Source organism: Nannobrachium achirus, assembly GCF_963921795.1.
Source record: "Nannobrachium achirus genome assembly, chromosome: 5".
NCBI lineage: Eukaryota > Metazoa > Chordata > Actinopteri > Myctophiformes > Myctophidae > Nannobrachium > Nannobrachium achirus.
The window spans coordinates 28,555,603-28,577,179 of NC_137814.1; the positions used below are offsets into that span (position 1 = coordinate 28,555,603).

Consider the following 21,577-nt stretch of genomic DNA (forward strand, 5'->3'; position numbering starts at 1 on the left):
CCAGTAGTCTGATGTGGATTATGAGGCCCTAGAGAGCGGTTTCACCGAATGACAGAGACTTCAGTCCAGCTTCAGAGACACATAGTTTGTGTGTGTGTGTGTGTGTGTGTGTGTGTGTGTGTGTGTGTGTGTGTGTGTGTGTGTGTGTGTGTGTGTGTATTGTGTAAGCTTGTCTCTCTTTGCAACTCTTTCCCCAAAAGAGGGCGTTGGGTTAGGGTTACCCATTAAGATAAACCAGCTGTGTATCAGACGGGCCGCTAATGTCTCGGGCTGGTGGTAGAATAATAATAAGTAACAAGAGGAGAGAGTTTTGGACTCGTAAGCTTAAAGTAGATTAAATTAAATTATAATTATCACAAGAATATAGAGATGTGCCGATTGATCGGCCGATAATGCCTCTATCAGCTTTGATCTGTATTGGCTTTGCCTCCATCAGCTTTGGCGATCTACAAGCTAGATCAGCTATTTTCACAATATTTATCTTATCTGTGGGACTGAATGTATAGTAACCTCAGCTTCAACTCCTACAAGTTGAATTGGATACTAAAGGACCTCAGCCTGCAATGTCCTAATGTTTATACTTAATATACAATGTCAATGTTTTGTAAGAAGAATGATTAAATATATAAATGCGGCTACAGTAACACAATAAATAGAATAATTTATGGATTTGACGCTGTGATCGGGAATATCGGTATCAGCAGATACTGATTCTAGTTGATCGGTATCGGCCCCAAAAATTGCAATCGGAGCATCTCTAGAATTTGAATATAAACATATTTTTAGTGTACATATTTTCCAAAGGCTCACAGCCAACCCTTGTTGCTGTGACTGCCGCTGTTATCACCCAAAGGACAGTGTGGTCTAAGTATCGCCCAGGAAGCTCAAAAGCTACACTGCAACACAAATTATAAACAGCTCCCAAATGCTGCCATGTGCCAAAAACTCAGTGACTTCTGGGAAATATTATGGGTTTCCTCAGTATGGGCCTGGGTTTGTTCAACTTAAAGGACTGGGACAATTTTTTCTCCCATTTATTCTCTAAAAAGCAACATGGATAATGTCAATACTGAGCAGCAAGGTAGGCTAGGGGGACAGAAATCAAACACCAGCCAACATGGAAAACCATATACTGTATGGGCATAAAGATCTGCCCAATGGGAACTCCAACATTACTTCTGAGACTCCTACATTCAATCCCGCATATAGCCTACTGTGCAGTGTGCACACACCCCCAGGGCAGGGACTAGTTATATTTTATTTATGGAATTTCTGTTTTTTTTTTTTTTTTTTTTTTGAAAAGTCTCAAGTTGTTCCCAAACCTTTTAGCCCGTGACCTAAAAGAGAAATTAGATGTTTGCCCGGGATCCAAACTAGTGAAAACAGCAGATCTACAAGCTCGCAATGCGTCGCTTCGCGCCGTGTTGTGAGCTTGTAGTTCTGCTATTTTCACTACTTCTGTTTTCTAATTTATGGGATTTCTTAGATTTTTCCTTTATTTATTAATTAAATTACTTCGACTTTTTTAAAATAATAATAATAATAATTTAAAATAAAATGTAGGAAACAAAAAATTAAGGGACCTACAAAAATGGGTCCCGACCCAGTGCTTGGGAAACAGTGTTGTAGACAACTAGCCTGGCTTAGTCATACAGTACTATATTCACACTGCAGTTAACTGCCCTTGTGTTAACATGGGTGGATGGAGTTTAGCTGTGCTAGGCTAGTAGACAACCACATCTCCTCTGATACACATGGAGTCACCAGACACATTTCACCTGACAGTGAGGAGTTTCCCTGGGAGGGTGTAACGTGTGCCGGCAAACACGACATCCCTCCCAGTTCCGCTGGAACAACTCAATGAATACTTCTGATGCCTGCCTCAGCATGCCTTGGTTAGTTTGTGATCTAATCCCACATAATACACATTTTAAGCTGTCGAGGAACCCGTAGGTTGTGTTTAAGGCTGGACACACACGGCAGTCAGGACATCGGTTTGGACTCATAACAGCCTTTAGAAAGTAAAATTAAGAGTCAAAGCTACACTTTCTAACCACCTGCCCACTATACCAAGACATCAGAGACACATACTTCCCACAGATTAAATACACCCCAACTGAGCTTGAAAACATGACCAATGACAAAAAAACTCCCATACCTAACTACTGGGAGAAATACAAGTTACAACAAAGTGCGAACACAACTGCAAGATTTGGGAACTGTTGCGATAAAAGGCGGCTGGAGAATGGAATACAACCACCCTAAGGACTACAAACCATTGAGTGACATCTAGACCTACTGCACACATACAGTATAAACAGAGCTGCTACCTTTAAACGCATTTTAAATGAGAAGTTCGGCCTAGAAGGCTATCTAACCTTTAAATGTACTTATTTGCTCCCCCAAAAGAATGGTCCAGATGTTATTTGTTCAAAATATGCAATATGATCCATTTTGGGTCCATCTGCCCCGCCTGACCAGGGCTTCAGACAGGAGCGATAGGTTGAATAATAAATCGCTCTAAATTACATTTTGTCGCTACTAGTCTGCCGTAGCGGGACTTCCGGATGTGCGTTCAACCAATGCTGTGCGGAGGTCACGCGAGAGACACGGCTTCACAACAATAATGGCAGCGCCCGGTGGGAATAGACATTGTTTAGTCACTAGTGGCATTATCTACAGCAGACATGTGGCGAAAAATGTAGATATGTAGCAGATGGACCCAAAATTGACTATATGGCATCTTTTGAAAGACTAACATCTGGACCATTCTTATAAATAAGTACTTTTAAATATAAGATAGCCTTCTAGGACGAAATTCTCCTTTAAATCTGAGGCTTTTTTTGTACTATGTAAATCGTATTGAGAAAAAATAAATTATGCCATTTGTTTCAAAAAGCTTTATACCCTGTATATATAACATGTATATAACAACACAATGTGACATAGCTCTGTTTACACAATGCTGTAACCCGGGCCCTCCAATATACGTTCTCCAGTTTTTATTATATTTTGATACTTGCTTTGGCAATGTAAACGTATGTTTTCTCGTGCCAATAAAGCTACTTTGAATTGAATTGAAATTGTAAAGATAAATGTACAGTACGTGGACAGACTACAGGCAATGTTAAATAGATCAGTGGTTCTCAAAACCTTTTCGTGCCAGGACCCCCAAATTGAAGTAGGAAATAATATTTCCTTTACATCTCTTGACTGGTTTCCAGAACCCTTTCCCTGTGTAATAGCGCTGAAAGCTTCACGTCAAACTTGACCGTTCAACAGAGCAGCTGGAGGAAGGGGGATAAAACCCTCATTTGTAGATGTTGCACTGAGTCTGACCTACTGACATCAAACCTTAGGAGTGGTGACGTCTAAGGGAAACCCACTCCAAGCTGTGAGGAGAAAGTAGGTCTTTGTAATTGAAGGCTAAACCAGTGCTAAATGCTCATTGTCCTCAATCGAGCTCCAGTTACAGAAGCCCACACAAACCAGTAGTACCACAATAATCTGAGCAGGGTTCCTAAACATTTCTCCATTTTGGAGAAATAAATAAAAGATCAAAACTTCTAGGGAAAATGTCTATTGATTTTATGTTTGCATTAGAATATTGCCTACTTGCCACCTATTGCACACTTGTCCACCCTTCTTTTACTTTTTCCCATAAAGGGTTTTTCTTGGAAGTTTTTCATTGCCCAATTTCTTTGCTAAGGAAAGGTGGGTGGTTTGTGTCCTTTGAGAAATGTGGCCCCTTTGAGACTGCAACAGTAATTAAGGGATATAAAAATAAACTTGAGATGTCTTAATTTAATAGGATGTACTGTGTAGCTCATAAATGTCTATTTTAACTAGAGTTCCTCAAACTATAAAAGTGAAGATTATTCTTTACAATAAGTAGCTTAAAGCAAAATAATAGAAACCAAGGGAGGTTGTAGTGTTGACCCTGACTTTGCAGAGATCTTTTGTGAATTATTATAAATTCACTTTGCATAGTTTGCCACACTTTCTAGATATGTACTGGATAGTCTTGACGGGAGTCTTGAATTTCTAAAAAAAAAAAAAACTGACTCAATTCTTTTGTATTCCATATTGGATTCAGATCTGATCTGATCTGATCTGACCACATTAAACAAAACAAGTGCAAAAAGAGACAATCCTTCCCAGTGGAGAGTGAGAAGTTATGGTGCACACTGTCATCGCCCAGACAACCCTAAGTACACATGGGCAGGGCCCCAAACAAACCTTTATTTATACTGGACTGGGAGATTATACAGAACTAACTGTTCTCTGTCATTTGGTGCGAGGTCAGAGAGACATGCTGTCTTGCTGTCTTGTTTGCTTCATAATTTAAGAGACAGAGTTTACAGGAAAATAACCTTTGTTCCAGAGAGAGTGTGTCTGATCCCAAAAAGTCATCCTGGTCCAAGTGCCTTTGACAACAGTTCCTTTAACATCCTGGACGCTCAGCTGATGCTCCTACCTGGAGTAATGCCTTGCTCAATGGAATTACAAGCAATCAAACTGTTGAAAGGAGTGCAAGGCGACCGTAGGTCGCATTTACTATGAAAACCTGCAGCGCATGTGTGTCAGTCACACCTCATGTCACGCTATATATACACCCGTATATGGCAAGACAGAATTAATTTGCAAGTGTGACTCGCGTCACGGCAACCACACTTGCAAATTAATTCTGTCCTTGTCCCTTTTATGCCCATAATGTATATTGAGATCCCTGATGTCATCAATCTTAAGCCCATATCTGGTAATGCCCATATATGGACATATTGTGTCAAGTCTCATGATAACCAGTGTGGTTGTGGCGACATGAGTCACACTTGCCAATGAATTCTGTTCTTGTCCCTTTTATGCCCATATACGGAGATCCCTGATTTACCAGATCAATATTAAGCCCATATCTGGGAATGCCCATATATGGACATATTGTGTCAGTCTCATGATGGACATTGAGGCTGTGGCGACGTGAGTCACACTTGCAAATTAATTCTGTTCTTGTCCCTTTTATGCCCATATATGGAGATCCCTGATGTCCCTGATCAATATTAAGCCCATATCTGGGAATGCCTTTATATGGATCTTACTGGTGTAATAGAGACATGCTAGTAAAGGAACCAGAAGAGGAAATACGAGAGCAGAATTTAACAACACAGAACAACCAAGTTATAGGCTGTAGCTTATATGGTAGTTGAAGTAGTAGGGTATGTAGCCTTGTTCCGAGTCCGACATCTCATTACTTTGACGTTGCGTTTGTCTGACTCTCCCCATTACTAACCCTATCTCTAACCCTAACCCTAACCGTACGCCTAGTAATGAGAGGCCCGACTTTCATAATCCTCCAAAACAAGTATGTACAAATTCTCTGTGCACTGTTAAGATTTCAGCACGGTTACCCTGACGATAACTGGTTGCGTGTCACATGGAGACAGAGCCGTTTAAAAAAATATATTAATAATATGTCAAAATAAATAATCATTTCTACCAAGACTACCTATCTGTTATGTTAAACGCATCGCCAATGGCTTCATGCTGATGAGAAATTCATATTTTATGAAGCTCAGTCAACAGGACAAGTTTTCTTTTAACCAAAGCAGGGGAATACAAACAGAATCTGTCTCTGTCTTTGCACAAAGAAAAAGAAAAAGAAAAGAAAAGAATCCCAAATCCACAAAGCAACAATAGAGAATATTTGGTCCAGTCTACACCTCCTCTCCCTCCCTCTTTCCCACCGCAGTACCGCTGCCGCCCTGAGCTCTTCTCACCAGCCAGCTGTCCAAACAAACGTTACGTAGCCGGTGCTTATGTAATGTAGCATGACAAGTGCTTAGCGCACCCTCTTAGATTCACCCGTCGCATGCCTTCATCATCATCCTCTTCAAGACCGACTAGCATGAATCTCAGCCTGTCCGTCTGTTTCTCGGGGGCTCCTGACATTATGCGTTCAGAGAAGTAGCCCGTTCTTTGTCAGTAAATCTTTAAGGATCAGCTGCGAGAGATGAGAACAGACCTGAATGAACCGAACGAGAGAACAAGACTCTGCTAAGTCTCGCAACAAAAGCTGACAGATCAGTGTGTTTTCTGTGTCTACAGTGTGTGTCAGCATGCATGTCTATGTGACAAAGCTTCCGATGCATGCATGTTCAGAACTGTAAGCTCAAGAGCTTCTGCTGCTCACACAGGGCTGCTATTAAAACAGCAGAGCATTACAGCACACCAGATAAAGTCTACAATAGCGGTGTCACTCAATTAAAAGATAATACTTGCCGAGTGCACAGAATAGAGCGGCGTGTAACAATGCCAGCTGGCATGAGTGCTTCTGAGTGATAAAGCACAGCATAGCAAAAGCAACAAAAAAAGCCAGAAGCCTTTCTGATGAGTAATATACACTGAGAGAGGCAGAGATATTTTGTATCATATACCTGAGTCACTCTGCAGCAAGCAACTTGCTCCAATGCATTAGGCTAAGCATTATCGATTCTCGCGCTGACTCTGCAAACAAGCTGCGCTGCGGGTTGTGCCAAAGAAACGGCACACATCTGGATTTGATAGCGTATCTGACGCTCAGGTCAAAGAGTGTGCATTGTTTCCGAGTGCCCACGCATGCCAATGTGTGTATTGTGTTGGCATGTGCACATGCCAACACAACATTGGGGGGCGTTAACCGCTAGCAGAGAATCTGTCTTACCGTCTCATTGTCGTCTGGGTACATGTTGTCCTGCTGCTGTACTGCTGCTGTTACTGTAGCAGACTCCTGTCCTGTGGTGCTGATGAGAATGGAGATGATGCTGAGGAAAGCAGGAGCTCAGACATGCAGTGGCAACCCCCGTCTATTCACAAACTCCCTCTCATAAACACTGACTGACCGACTGACTGGACTATTACTGTGGCACACCAGATAATGTCCCTCTAAGAAGGACCTCTCAAACCAGACACATCTGATCTCTGACATAGGCTCTCACATAAAGAGATAGAAAGAGTGCAGTGCGCCGTGTGACACTGCCCACAGCAGTCACTGTCACCACTGATGGCCCAGCCCTCGCAGAATGCCGCTCTGGACAACACAGGCTCTCCCAGCTGGTAGAACAACAGACCACCAACACATGAGGATGGGAACACCAAATCACTCTCTCTCACACACACGCTCACACAGGCACATTCAGATGCCCGTGCATGCACAGTGTGCATACAGACACAATATGCCCAGAACTGCACACACGCATTCACACGCACAGATGTGAGTGCACACTGCACACGCACACACACACACACACACACACACACACACACACACACACACACACACACACACACACACACACACACACACACACACATCCAATTGAAGGTCCCAGAGGGATTAACAAAAGCTCTCTATTAGAGTGGGTGGTATTCCCCCCTCCGCAGAGAATGTTCTTGTTCTGCGTTTTAATCAAAGACTCTCAGGAGGAGCTACTGAAAGAAACATCCTCAAATGTCAACCACAATTCATGTACCACTGTCCAGACTTGAGACATATCGATGCCAAACTTTGCACACACACTCCTTGGATGGCAAATCACAACCCCCAGCCCTGATTTCTCACATGGCCCTCTTCTAGCGCCACCATCAAACCGATTTTTGCAAAACACATTTCTGGACATTGCTCCTACAGATTGTGGCCTAAAATCACGCAAAGCGGTACACAGTATCTCTAAACTAAAGTCATGTCATCAACATGGATCTGTCCCATTTCCCATATTCCCTCCTGATTGGCTACCATTGCCTTCTAAAGTTTGTGTATGCGACGTGGCGGTTGCTTATCTCCCGATTAGGGAGTCTTACTGGTACCTTATGCTTTGTCTTCTTTTTTTTTGGGGTCACTCATTTCTGTAGAAGGAGTTCAAAACTCACTGAAATTCCAAACGTAGTTTTCTGTTTCCCTTTTCTTTTTTTGACATTTTTTATTATAATGACAGGTAGAAGGTAAAGAGACAGGAAATGCAGAGAGTAGGAGAGTGACATACAGCAAATGGTCCGGTTGGCTGAGAATCAAACTGGACTCACGGTCAGACATTAGAGCCAATGTATGCCCCCGATCCAATCGGCTATCAGGCCAATCCCGTTTAGTTTTTGTTTCATCAATTTTTATAAGACATGATGTGTAATGTCGATAGATACTACAAAGACCAGCATTGTCCTGCCAGGCTGCCACAGAGAAAGCTTTCTTATATGTCTGTAATCTCTTCCCTCTGGTCTGGAACACAGCAGAGACTTATCTGACCAGCAGCAAGGGCTGATTGAGGAAGGAAACAATGTTGTCGCTTTAATGCAGTGTTTTATACAGTCACCTTCCCTGCAGGGATGGTGCACTGCATTCCTTTCCTCTAAAAGGGGGGTGGAGGGGGGGGGGTTCATCTGAGCACACCTGGTTAGTTTAACTCTGAAACGGAGTCTCATTAAAAGACACCTTTTGTGGTAATACTGTACAATACAATTTGGAGGTCAGCTTATCTCATAATATAGATCAGGGGACTTCAATAGGGGGTCCTCAGAGTTACTACAGGGGGTCCTCCGAATCTTTTTTTACTCCTCTTTTATATTTACCACTCGAACCCTAGCATCCTGAGAACTTTAGCCAAAAATAGCAGATTTACAAGCTCACAAGGCCTGGCGCTGCGAGGTGTTGTGAGCTTGTAGATCGTCTATTTTCGGCAAAGAGGTTTGGTAAACGTTGAAGACTCCTGATATAGATGTTTGTAACGCTGCAAGTGTTTTATGCGGTAATATGGTCAGCAGATGTTTTGTCTTGAAAAGTGACTGCGTGGATAAAGGACTAATATGGAATACTAGTCTTTGTTTAATGTGCTATAACATGTTGAAAGGAAGAAAAGAAGGAGGTAGTGCAGAGAGAGAAACAGGAGGATATTGGGATAACAATAAATAGAAGGGCCTGACTCTTTTATATTGAAATGAAGATGGAGAAAGAATCAGGAAGAGATGTGATATCACCTTTTCTCCAGGCTCCATTATTTTGAGAAGAGAAGAAGAGAAGAGTCGACGCCAGACCGCCTCAGGCTGTGTGTATGCATGTGCGTGTCTGTGCATGTCACAAGGTGTTTGCCCTGACTATGCACGTGTGCATGCACTGGCTCGCTTGTATGGCGTGATTGGGATCTAGTGGGTGTGCTTTTGTGCATGTATAGCCTGTGTGTGCGCAAAAAATGTGAGTGTGTGTATGTGTGTCAGAACTAGGGATGGGACGATATGAAAATGTCATATCACGATTATTGTGACAAAAGAAATCGCGATAATCAAAATCCATTATCCTTGGGCGGAACATTTGCCAAAAAATGGCAGATCTACAAGCTTGCAACGCGACACGTTGTGAGCAGGTAGATCGGCTATTTTTTGGCAAAGACATTTGATAGAGTGGGAAAAAAATACTGTATCAAGTACATATAATATTATAAGTACCTTTTACCAATTCTAGAGGGTTTAAGTGGTACTGGATAAGCAGCTCGGCAAATAAAAGGTGAATTGAACCCAGTGCATGACGGAGAACGATATCACGATAAATGAAATCTCCACGATACGATCTGGCCCCCACCAACCCCAGTAATAATGGTGGTATAAGAGCAGCAACAAAACTAGTATATCGTCATTGTCGGGTGGAAAACCTGTATCTCAAAATGTGTACGTTCTTTCGCAAAGTAAAGCTCTGCTTCATCAAACAAGGCCGTCGCACAAAAGAAGTGAAAACAGCAGATCTACAAGCACACAACACCTCGCGGTGCGAGGCGTTGTGTGCTTGTAGATCGGCTGTTTTCACTAGTTTAAACCATTTTTAAAATGATAAATGCAAAACAAACGGTTTTGGACATACAAGATTTTCACCCGACAACAACAATATCCGAACTGTCACTGGAGTAGCGGGAACGCCACCGTCACCCCCTGCAATGTTGTGGCCCTCGGCTTGGTACCCTAGACATGATTTGGCCCTTGGGGAAAACTAATTGGGGAACCCTGCTATATACGATAATATGGCTTATCGTCCCATCCCAGTCAGAACAGTACAGAATAGTACTACGAAGCCCTCAGGGCTCCAATATGACTTTGGCTGCAAAGACGCAAAGCCTGTGTCAACAACCACATAAGCTAGCCTAGCACGTACCGTGCTATTATTTATGCCAGTGTTTCAGTTCAGATTTTGCTTTCTTTCTTCATGTCAGAAAGACGTTTATCTGGTTGCATTAAACTGTATGATTCAACCTATAGCACAATGCTTTTCTACTAAGGCTGTGTGGGGGAATCTCGCTCTTTCGACTATCATTTCAACAAAGGAGCGTCGGGAGGGTTAACGACTCACCCCACGTAGGTTAGATTTAGGGTAAGGGTTAGAGTTGGGTGTTGAAAAGATGACACGTAGTAACAGCGAAACGCTCCCAGGCTGTGTATCATAGGAGACATCATCGATGGGGGATCCAAGCTAATAGAAACTGCAAGCGTTCTATTCCTGAAAGGTTACCATGCTATAATGGAAGCCATTGTTCTCACGATAATACACATATATTATATCTTGTTTTATGCACACACACACACACACACACACACACACACACACACACACACACACACACACACACACACACACACACACACACACACACACACACACACACACACACACACACACACACACACACACACACACACACACACACACACAGTTTGTTTTGATATTAGATAATGATAATTAATTAAATAATTAATGATTATTAATAATAATCATTATTATCATCTTGGCACTATTGAAAGCCATGTTAACTTGCATGATAATGAGGTCATGACAAATTAAAGTTCCTTAAGGATCAATTTAATTCAGTTTTTGCAGCTACAACAGACAACCTTCCATACGGCGATCTGTCGTGTCGTGTCAAGATGTGATATAACAGGCTGCTTTAAAACAAGTGAGAGAGGTTGATGCTGTGAGGACCTGAACATGTCAAACAAGCTGTGACAGTGAGAATATACTGTATGACGAGTGACAGGTGCAGAGTGGAAAGGAGATAAGAGTGCAATAAAAACACGCACGCACAACGTCTACTATACATTATGTAATCAAACAAATGGAAGTGCTTCCTTCCTCCAATCAATGTTCCCATGTGATAACAGGAAAGAGGATGGGGAGGGAGCAATTGATTGGCTGATATTTACCCTGAGAATGAGAGAGAGAGAGATAGGATATTGAAGCGAGAGAAGGAAAAGAGGGGGTGACAAGTGATTGAAAGAGATAAGACACACTGAGAGAGGAAGCGAAACATGGAGAGAGATGTCCCTGCTGACTCACACACTGCGTTAGCAGAGTAACAGTTCCAGGTTAATGGAAGACTACACAGAGGAGTGCAGTGGAGGAGGAGAGAGAGGAGAGGAGAGCCTATAGATCTATAATAGCAGTGGTTCTCAACCTTTTCAGCCCGCGACCCCCAAAATAATAATATTTCAATGGGGGACCCCCCCCCCACACACACACACACACACACACACAATGACGAGCACTAAGAGTTGAGGCATTACATTTTGTATAACACGGTTCTATTGTGAAAATAGCAGATCTACATGGTCACAACGCCTCGCAGGCGTTTTGAGCATGTAGATGGGCTATTTTTCCGCCTCTAATATTTGACAAATTGGTCAGTGTTTAATTTGTCATTTTAGAGGTATTAAAAAGTCCTTCAATTGTCAATTTAGAAATGTGTAGATACCCTCTTTACACTTAAACTTTATGTTGGTTTGTTTACTGTTGAGTGAGAAAACAATCTTGCACATTAAGTTAATCATCTGGGGACCCTCCAAAATAATTTGGGCGACCCACAGGTTGAGAACCACTAATCTATAGAGTTGAGCTGGGACAATCAATGCACTCTTCAACCAGGGCTGGAGGTCAACAACATCTCTTCTTGATGTGAATGTGTGCCCACACAGAAGCTCCATTGTCTGTCTGTCTTTCACCGTCTGACCACACTGGATGTGAGGAACTGTACTGTTGCCCCCTGTATCTGTGCAGAACTCAAGCCACCGATAATGTAGGGGTGGGCGATATGGTGATAAGTATCGTTGAGACGATACAAAGTCTCCACGATATGCTTTTTCAGAGATATTGTATGTATCGCGATACAATGAGGGAGAGCCTTATAAAATAAATCCTGTTGAATTGTTAATAAGAGATTCATTGCAGAATTCATTTAAACCTGCATTTTGGTCTAAATCAGTAGTTCTCAAACTTTAAAATGTCCTTAACTCTTGACAGTTTACAAATGAAAAACCAAATGAACCCTTACAGTTCCATTTGGTTTAATTTGTATACTGTCAGAGTTACATACTTGTAAGGGTCAATTTAGACCTCTCAAAAGGAACCCACGTGGGGTCCCCAAATTATTTTGTGGGGTCTCCAGATGATTAGCTTAATGTAAAAACCTACTTAAAGGGATATTCCACTTTCAACAGGGAGCAGTGGAAGGGCCTCTCTACACATACACACCCATTGTAACTTCAAACTCCATTTTTACCATGATAGATTCATTAAAAACACCCATTATCTTTTCTGGTGACTCATGTTTTTTCGATAACTTTTTTCATTTATTTTTAATAATTATTTGGGAAAATGGAAAAAATTAAATCCAAAAACTGCTCACATATTAGGAGGGTAGTATGAGTCACCGGAAAAAATAATGGGTGTTTTTAATAAATCTATCATGGTTAAAATGAAGTTTGAAGTTACAATGGGTGTGTGTGGGGAGAGGCCCTGGGCCTGGAGGGCCTGGTAACATTTACATCAAATATCTAAATATTCAATCAAGCTAATTAAAATTGTTCAGGGTATTCATAAAAGCCTGATTAGATGATAAAATTACCAAAAGATTTTTTGAAAGTGAAATATCCCTTTAAGTGTATACAGGGTATCTGCACAATTATAAAGTGACAATTTAAGGATTTTCAAGACTGTTTTAATACCAAACTGGCCAAACTGTCAAATATTAAGTAAGCAAGAGGCGAACATTGTGAAAATAGCCGATCTACATGCTCACAACGCCTCGCAACATGTGAGCATGTAGATCTGATATTTTCACAATATTTATCTGTATTTAACCGAGTCACATTAAGTGTAATACCTACAATTCCAAGTGCTTGTCAAGGTGGGGGTCCCCAGTTCAAATATGTTTATTTTGGGGGTCACTGCCTAAAAAGGTTTGAGAACCTCTGATCTAGAAACACCACTACTACTGACTGGTTCTTAATTCTCACTGGATTGTGATCTTAGGGTCTCTGGTGGCCAGCAGCATTGGAAAACAGTATATCTGGAGGAGGAGGGGGACAATAAGGAGGGTGCACTGGAGCAGAAAATTATAGCGCACAGGGACGGTGTGAGCAGAGTCATTAAATGAAGCGACTGGAGGGGAATAAACATCTGTCTCAGTATAGGAAACTATAACCGGTGTGACACTCTACTGCCCAGGGAAAGACTGACGATCCACGGATATCAGAGCCAGATCCTTCAACTGAAAATCAATACCAGGGCCTGGAGAATGTGGTGTCTACTCTGATGAGGTATCCGTCACAATCCAACAGATACAAATGGAGTTTTAAATCAGTCAGTTAAATCACTCTCCCCAGTACATACAGTAATAGGGATGGGATGATATGAAAATTGCATGTCACAATTATTGTGACCAAATAAATTGTGATTTACGATATTATCACGTTAATCAAAAATATTCCCAACATCCATTATCCTGGGATGTTGCGACACGTTGTGAGCTTGTAGATCTGCTATTTTTTAGCAAATAGAATTGGTAGAGACTAGAGAGTGAAAAAAGACAGGGTTTAAATGGTACCGGATATGCAGCTCAGCAAATAAAAGGTGAATTGATCCCAGTGCATGACGGGAGGATAATTTCACGATAAATGATAATCTCCACAATACGATTATTGTGAGTGATTTTTTATCACGATAAACGCTAATAACGATTATCGTCCCATCCCTAGTACATAATAAATGTTAATAATATTTTTTTTACTTAAGCGGTCTTGACTTAATTTGAAGCAAAATATTCAGGTCAGATTCAGCCTGAATCCAGTTTGAGACCCACTGTTTCAGCAGCTACCGATATTTTAAAACCCACACTGCATCGATTCAAAGTCCTGAAGAGCTGGAGGAGGCTTAGCCTTTCTCACCATCTGAGGACAGAGATAGGAGGCAGGCAAGAGAAGGCCTGGAGCTGGTGGTGACAAAGTAGGCCATGGTTTGCAGATAAGAGAATGAGCCTAATGCTGCAACTTCTTCAAAGACTGACTGACTGACTGACTGACTGACTGACTGACTGACTGACTGGCTGGCTGGCTGGCTGGCAGAGTGAATGACTGACTGAGTGACTTAACAGAGGTAGCGAAGGGAGCTTAAGTGAGTAAATATTGCCTGAAAGTTGGACATAATCCTGCAGTCTGGCTCTCATCACTTCTCTGGTTATGTAGACCCTCACCACTGCAGTGCCAATTCATCTTCTGGTGCTGGTGCTTATGGACGTTAAGTCATATCATGGTATTTATGGGAAAGAAAATTAAGTTAAGAGTGCCAAAGGTCTATTTTACCCATACCAAATGATCATTTGGTATATATTTTTGTCTGAACACATACAATGGCTCATTACAAAAACTGTCTGACCTTTTCAATGCCCACCAAAACTCCCTACCATCTGTCTCCTTTGTCAAATAGCATTCTTTTTAAAAACTTCTATAGTAAAAACCTGCTTCACAACAATGCTGGTGTAACTCAGACATTCGCTGCATGGATTACATAAGATTAAAGGCCCTTTCCAACTGGGCACGATAAAGATAACGATAAAAAATATAGTTTTCAATTGAAGTGGATGGTAGCGTCCACACCACAACAATAAAGCCGCCATAATTGATGTGAACGCCAACATATCGACCGTTATTGTTATCTATCGCATCCGGTGGGAATGAAGCTTAATAAGCTTCACATTCACTAATACATACTGTAATAATTCCTCATTACTGAGATGCATTTACATCAGGTGTGACACAATTGTTTTTTTCTGAGTGATTATACAATTTGCAATTAAGTCAATGTGATGATGGGAGGTGCATGGTGCTGATACTGTATGTCAGGAGTGCAAAATGTTCCAATTCAAAAAAACTAAAATACACAGGCAAGATATCCTTGCACATTTTAACCACATTGGGTGGTCTGCAGGAGTAACGTGGAGTAGCCACTAGCCAGACAAAATGACAAACAGAAAGTACAAAAATCATGGCACTCCAAGTTTAATATTGGACATGTTAGTGATGTAACGTTTTCCTCCAGGCTACAATATTTTGAAAACGGAAGAAAAGAGAAGAGCAGAGAAGAGAAAACAGTGGTGGGCGGGGGCAGTAGAAAGCAGTAAGTGTTCATTGACACCTGAGCTGGAGTCACCAGCAGCCTGCTGTCAAAGCAGTGGAAAAACTAACAAAACAGACCATGCACGCACGCACACGCGCACGCGCACATGCACACACACACACACCTTCTAGGACCCCTGCCTACTAGTCTTACATACTGTAGGAACCTTACAGGCTGGACTTTGGCTCAAAGAGCGATCCAGCAGCAGTGTTTTTCTGTGCTGTAGACAGCAGCAGCCTGTAAATACACCCAACACTGACCTTTCTCCTGGGCATAATTTCAATGGCCACCTGTAAAGGAAGGAAGTAAGTTCACTCTGAACTGGAGCGCTGTGATAATATTCTATGTTGACTCTGTACTAGACAGACAACATCTGACTCAGGGCCAAATTCACCAACGTAGTCGTGAATAACGTGTAAATAAAGTTACAAAAGGAGGGTGTATTTTCGGTAAGCACAATCTCACGTGTCATTCACCAAACACTATGTACTGCCTTCGTTTGTGTGTATCGCAGGCTATAGCTATAGTAATTTTTGCCTGACCGTCACAGGACTCCCTTTTTCCCAGGCGTGAGCCTCGTGGAGATCATCCACGCCCATTTTAACACCATAAAAGGTAACCGGGAACTCTAACATGAGAATGTTTATGGTCTTAACGTGAGACCATAAACGTCATCACGCCTTTAAATGGACAGATCTACAAGCTGAAAATGAACTAATGGACACAGCTTTCATCTATACTGTATAGTATACACTATACTGCGTTCATGCGATGTTATTAATATTTATACATTAATAACGTTACATATGGAGTTTGTGTGGCCACACTTGCAAAAACGGCAAACACGCCAGATACTGTATGGGAACACGACAATATGCATCCAAGCAATAGATTGTTGTTGACATCTTTTTTTTTACATGTGTTGACAAATTTTATTAGAGGTTTGGTTTGGCACTATTGCAATTGATTTTGCATGAAGAATAAAGCATTCTAATGACAGACACAAACTTTCATCCCTGGTAAGTCAGCTTTAGAGCTGACTTGAAAACAAGTCAGGTGTGCAGATTTCTGTTCTTTTAATACGTAACATAAAATACCATCTGAACTATAGTGTATGTGGAAGTGACAGAGTTCAACTGAGTGCAGACCGAGTTGAACTACAATGTTTCAGTTACACCCTGATCTTCTACGTTTCAGGAGTTCTACAGCGTCTAAACTCTAAATAGGGCTAAAGGCTAAGCAGGTCACAATGTTGTACTGCAGGTTGTGTGAATGTGTGTAGCTTAAGCAGGCCTATCAGTGCCATACACACATAATTATCCTCTAGTACATCTCCACTCCTCTCAAAAGGTCTTCTACTCCCACACAGACAGAGTAGACTGGGCTTTGTGTCACACCAACCCAGTTTTTGGCCTCTCGCTGGCTTTTGTTTGGCCAACAGGCTAAGCTAATGATCTCAGGGACAAACACCCCCCCACCCGGGCAGGCATCCATCCTCCCACCCAGACCATCGTCCACCTAATGGACTAATGGACAGCACTGCCTGACTAATTCAAAAAGTAGCTGCAAGTCCTCCTGAATGTTGACACAGTTTCTGTCATACTCACAGCACGTTCTACCACTGTCACATAAACATTTTGTCTATCGTCTCTCTTTAGTATGAGAATGATGTGTGCAAGTCTGTATAGGATGGTTATAGAGCCATGGTAAGAAAATAACATGATTTAGTCTTTGTTTTTTATCAACAGAGAAGAACAGTTACCCAGACTGGCCCTGTCACCATACATAATCGTCTAATCGCAATTATTTTGTCATAATCGTCATAGTCGTTTCCATGTTGAAAATTTTTAATATATTTTCTAACATTTTCAAAAATAGTGGAAATAGACAATCTACAAGCTTGTAGATCGGCTATTAAAAAAAAAAAAAAATTAAGTATAAAGTTGTCAAATATGTCAGTAATTTCTTTGTATATTTAATGTATCTGTCATATCTGCCATGTGCAACTTCAAAGCCTAAAAGCCAAACAGAAATGTTATTGTCAACGACAAAAATACAATTAAATCCCTAATCGCAATTATTTCAGTGACAATTAATCGTCATGTAAAATGTCATAGTCGTGACAGCCCTACCAGACACCAGACTTTGGTAGTGCAACACAACCGAACTAACCAAAAAGGGCAATCTAGCGATGTATAGTTGATCCAGAACACAACAGTGTGTCCTAAATGCAAACAGCCTCATCCTTCATATGATATATTATTATTCAAATGTTCTGTGCACGATGTGTTAATCAATAAGTAACTTACTTTGACGTTTGAACTTTGACCACCACATTGTCAGATATTGAGTTATAAAGTTTCTGATTTGATGGTGATGATGCAGTGTATTGTAGAGCCTGACCAGCCAGACCAATAGATCAGCTTTTATTTGACTATTTTGAGGTATCAGCAAATATGCAGGCAGCCACGGTACACAATTACCATACATTACCATCGTGAGTCCCGATTTTTTACCTTACATTTTCTAAACTGTCAAATAATCAGTAACTGGTGGGCTAAACTCTCTGAAATCAATCACAAGATCAAAACATAAGATCCAGAATCACTTCGCGGCTCAACTACCAACAACCATGACATCAGCCCGGGCTCCTTACCTCAAGCTGTTCTGTGGAGCTGCTGCTCAGCTCGTCTCCAGACTCCGAGTCGTTGGTACGTCTCTCCGAGCTCTCCCCGGCCGAGTCGCAGAGCTGCTGCGCATTGTCCACGTCCAACGGGGCCCTCACCATGTCCGGGGAACGTGCGCGGGTCCGGGGCAGGGTGTTACATCTTCCGCCATCGCTTCCCCTCTGACCACCTTGGACCAGGATATCAGCCAGGGCTCGGTCGTGCTCGGTGGGGCTGCTGCCGGCAGGGTTGTGGTTGGAGTCGCGTCGCGGGCTGGACGGGCTGAGGCGGAAGCTTGAGAAAGAAGAAGTGGCCGAGGGCATGTTAGGCGAGGATGGCGAGCGGCAGAAGGCCGACTCGTGCCGTTGTTGGAAGTTGTCGTTTGAGTGCAGATCCAGGGCGTCCGGCCTTGCCCGGCCAGTCTGCCCGCCAGCGTGCTGGCCAGGGGCCACGTTGTTGCCTGGCCCTTCAGGGGCCGCGGCTTGATGGAAGATGGGTTTGGGCGGGGGCATGAGGGCTTTGCGGACCTCTCGGACATACTGAGCCGGTACATAGAAGGCCTTCTGGCCTTCCTCCTTCCTCACCTGCCACCAGTCCTCATTGGTTTTCTTAACCAGCATGTAGCAGTCTCCCTGGTGGATGGTGATGAGGCGGTCTTTGGACTTGTACTCATAGTCATACTCCACCTCAATATAGACCTCTCCCGGCGCGATGGGCAGGTCTGCCATGACGCCACTGACCCTCTCTCTCTACCCCGTCTGGAAGGACATTCACCGCAGGACAAACTGCGATATCAGCATGGCTTGGCAGATGAAGGCTGGGGACAGCAGATAGACATAGGGGTCAGGACAGTTTATTGAGAGATGATTATTTCTTAATTAATTTTGTGTTTATCATCCAATTCCCTGACACCTGCCACCCTTTGCAACATTGAAACATGTATGCCTATAAAGTAGAATGACATTGAAAGCGCGCGAGCACACACACACACACACACACACACACACACACACACACACACACACACACACACACACACACACACACACACACACACACACACACACACACACACACACACACACACACACACACACACACACACACACACACACACACACACACACACAGCTTCCTACACATTAGAGATGTTAAGAGATGTGAGACAGTCGATGACCCTATTAATGATTACACAGAAACTGTGATGTGAATGAGACCCAAGCTGCCATATATACACACACACATTATATTAGACTCCCTTACAACACTGAACACACCTTAACAAACACACATATACACACTACACAGTCAGACACACAGCTATGCTTTGACTTGACCCCTCAACCCAGTCCGAACAAATGAATATGGGTAATCCTGGGCGGAGCTCCCAGGCTTATAGGTGGCTGAGCAGCAGATGAGATTAAAGAAAAGGAGACAGTATTACGACTTCTCTGTCTCTCTCTCTCTCAAAATCTTCCTCTATTCAATTCTATCCCTTCCGATTCCAAACAGTTACAAGTGCTAATAAGAGACAGCCAAACAATATCCGAGTACTGCTGCAGTTGTGTTGAGATGGAACAAACACACATACTTTTCTGCCGATGTCACACACACGTACACGTACAACGCACGCACATTCCTCAGAACACGGTGTGAGCTGCCTTAAATACACCTTTAGCAACCTGAGAGTTTACAAGGCTTTGTTCAATGGAATGTGTAAAGACATGAGCATGCGCTCAATTATTAAACCGACTGTAAGCCTAGTGCAGACTCAGACTGTAAAACCTAGCCTAAGCCTGGTGCTTAGTTACAAAAGTAGACCTGAGTAGTGCTGGGACAATAACCGCATTACCACTATACCGCCGCCGTGGTTATGTAATGCATAAATACAGGGTTTAGTGCATGACTGTCCACAATTCTATTCTTTTTTTGGGGGGGTGGGAAGGGGGGGGGGTGTATATTTTTTCCTGGCAAAATTTGAAATGATCATCGTGAATATAGTTTCTCAAGAAAAAAAACTTTTCAGTGGATTATTTGTCACTTCATTGCAGAGAAGCTAAGCACATCCAACCAAGAGGGGTTTATTTCTCCCTTAGGTACAAGCAGGGACATATTGCCAAGTCACAGTCGTCGACTGATGGCACCAGGCCTGGAATTTCATTTTAGGGGCAAGGCCACTTGGCCTTTGGTGTTGTCCATTTTTTGAGGGCACAAAGGCCAAATGCCAGGGCAGGAAGGCCATCAAATAAAACAAGATTGTAGCCCATTAAATGATAATATTTACAATCTGATCCATGCTCAGCCCTGCACCAATCAAAGTCACTGATTGGTTTAAAGATGGGGACATTGGGAGTTAAGTTTTCAGAATCTCAACAAAATACACTGGTGTCTACATGACAAGAAAGACCCCGGTGTCTACAGCCTTCATATTCCCAAGAAAGAGAGAGAGGCGAAAGTGGTACAGCTGGGGCATTAAGGCCACTGTGGCCTCAGGTCATGCCATTGGTTTGAGGGGCACAAGGCCAAACGGAGGGGCAACGGCGGCCATGGCCTTCATGGCCTCTGTGAAATTCCTGCCCTGGATGGCACTGTCACAAAAACACTTTATGCCAACAAATGTCATGCTTTACTCTCCCTGTCTTCTAGGATCTTTAGCAGGGGTGTTAAACCTTTTTCAGACCTAGGACCCCTTAGCTGAGACAGAGATGAAGCAGGGACCCCTAATACATATTGTATAAAATTGTGTTGCAGATTAAACGTTTTCATAGATTTCATAGACACCACACCCGAGTTCGAAAAATATACCGGCACCGACCCTAAACGGCAGACCAGCGACTGAGAGGAGAGTTAATTGTTCTTCTTGTCGGAATTATTTTTAAAGAGATTTGGTGTAGAGGAAAAGAACGCCTCCTGCACAGTAGAATCCAGAGAGTTCATAAAACTCAAAATCTTAAATTAACACTCTTGATTTTCCTGTCACTCTTCTGATTTCCTAATAATCTACAGACACTGCAAAACAAAAAGGGCTACAACACTGTCTAGTTTCCACCTAAAATGTAAAACGAACAAATCAAGAACCTAGGACACATTCCCCAAAACACTTCATTAGAAGTAGAAACCATTGCAGATGTTTTGCCAGTGGGCAAGCGTGTGCAGGTGCATGTGGAAGACTTGCTGCAGTGCAAAGCCTGAGGCTCTTGAGCCTCTGAGTCTGAACACTTGTCTTACTTGAGATTCAGAAGTTGTGGAGTAGTGCTAGGCTAGATGGCGCCTTAAAGTGTTGTTGTTTCTTCAGTAACTGGCTTTTATTGTTAGCCTTGCACGGCAACGGTCTACAGGCATAACCCAGTCTAGATATTATCTGGTACAAAAATGCTGCCAGCGCATTCACTTTTAGAACACAAAGGCCAAACTTAAATATAGGCACTCTGGGACCTCCTCAAAGTGTCCCCAAAGAACG

At 42.5% G+C, this 21,577-nt stretch overlaps 1 protein-coding gene across 4 annotated transcripts in view; it reads right to left on the reverse strand.

Annotated features, from left to right (window-relative positions):
• The window catches only part of LOC308285926 (rho GTPase-activating protein 12-like), a 65,202-nt gene that overhangs the window by 39,190 nt on the left and 4,435 nt on the right, over positions 1 to 21,577 (reverse strand). For all 4 annotated transcript variants that reach the window (XM_080726856.1, XM_080726854.1, XM_080726855.1 and 1 more), the window contains exon 2: positions 18,108 to 18,934. In XM_080726856.1, the coding sequence (XP_080582982.1) occupies positions 18,108 to 18,845 (738 nt within the window). In that variant the 5' untranslated portion in view covers positions 18,846 to 18,934. The remainder of the gene's footprint in view (positions 1 to 18,107; positions 18,935 to 21,577) is intronic.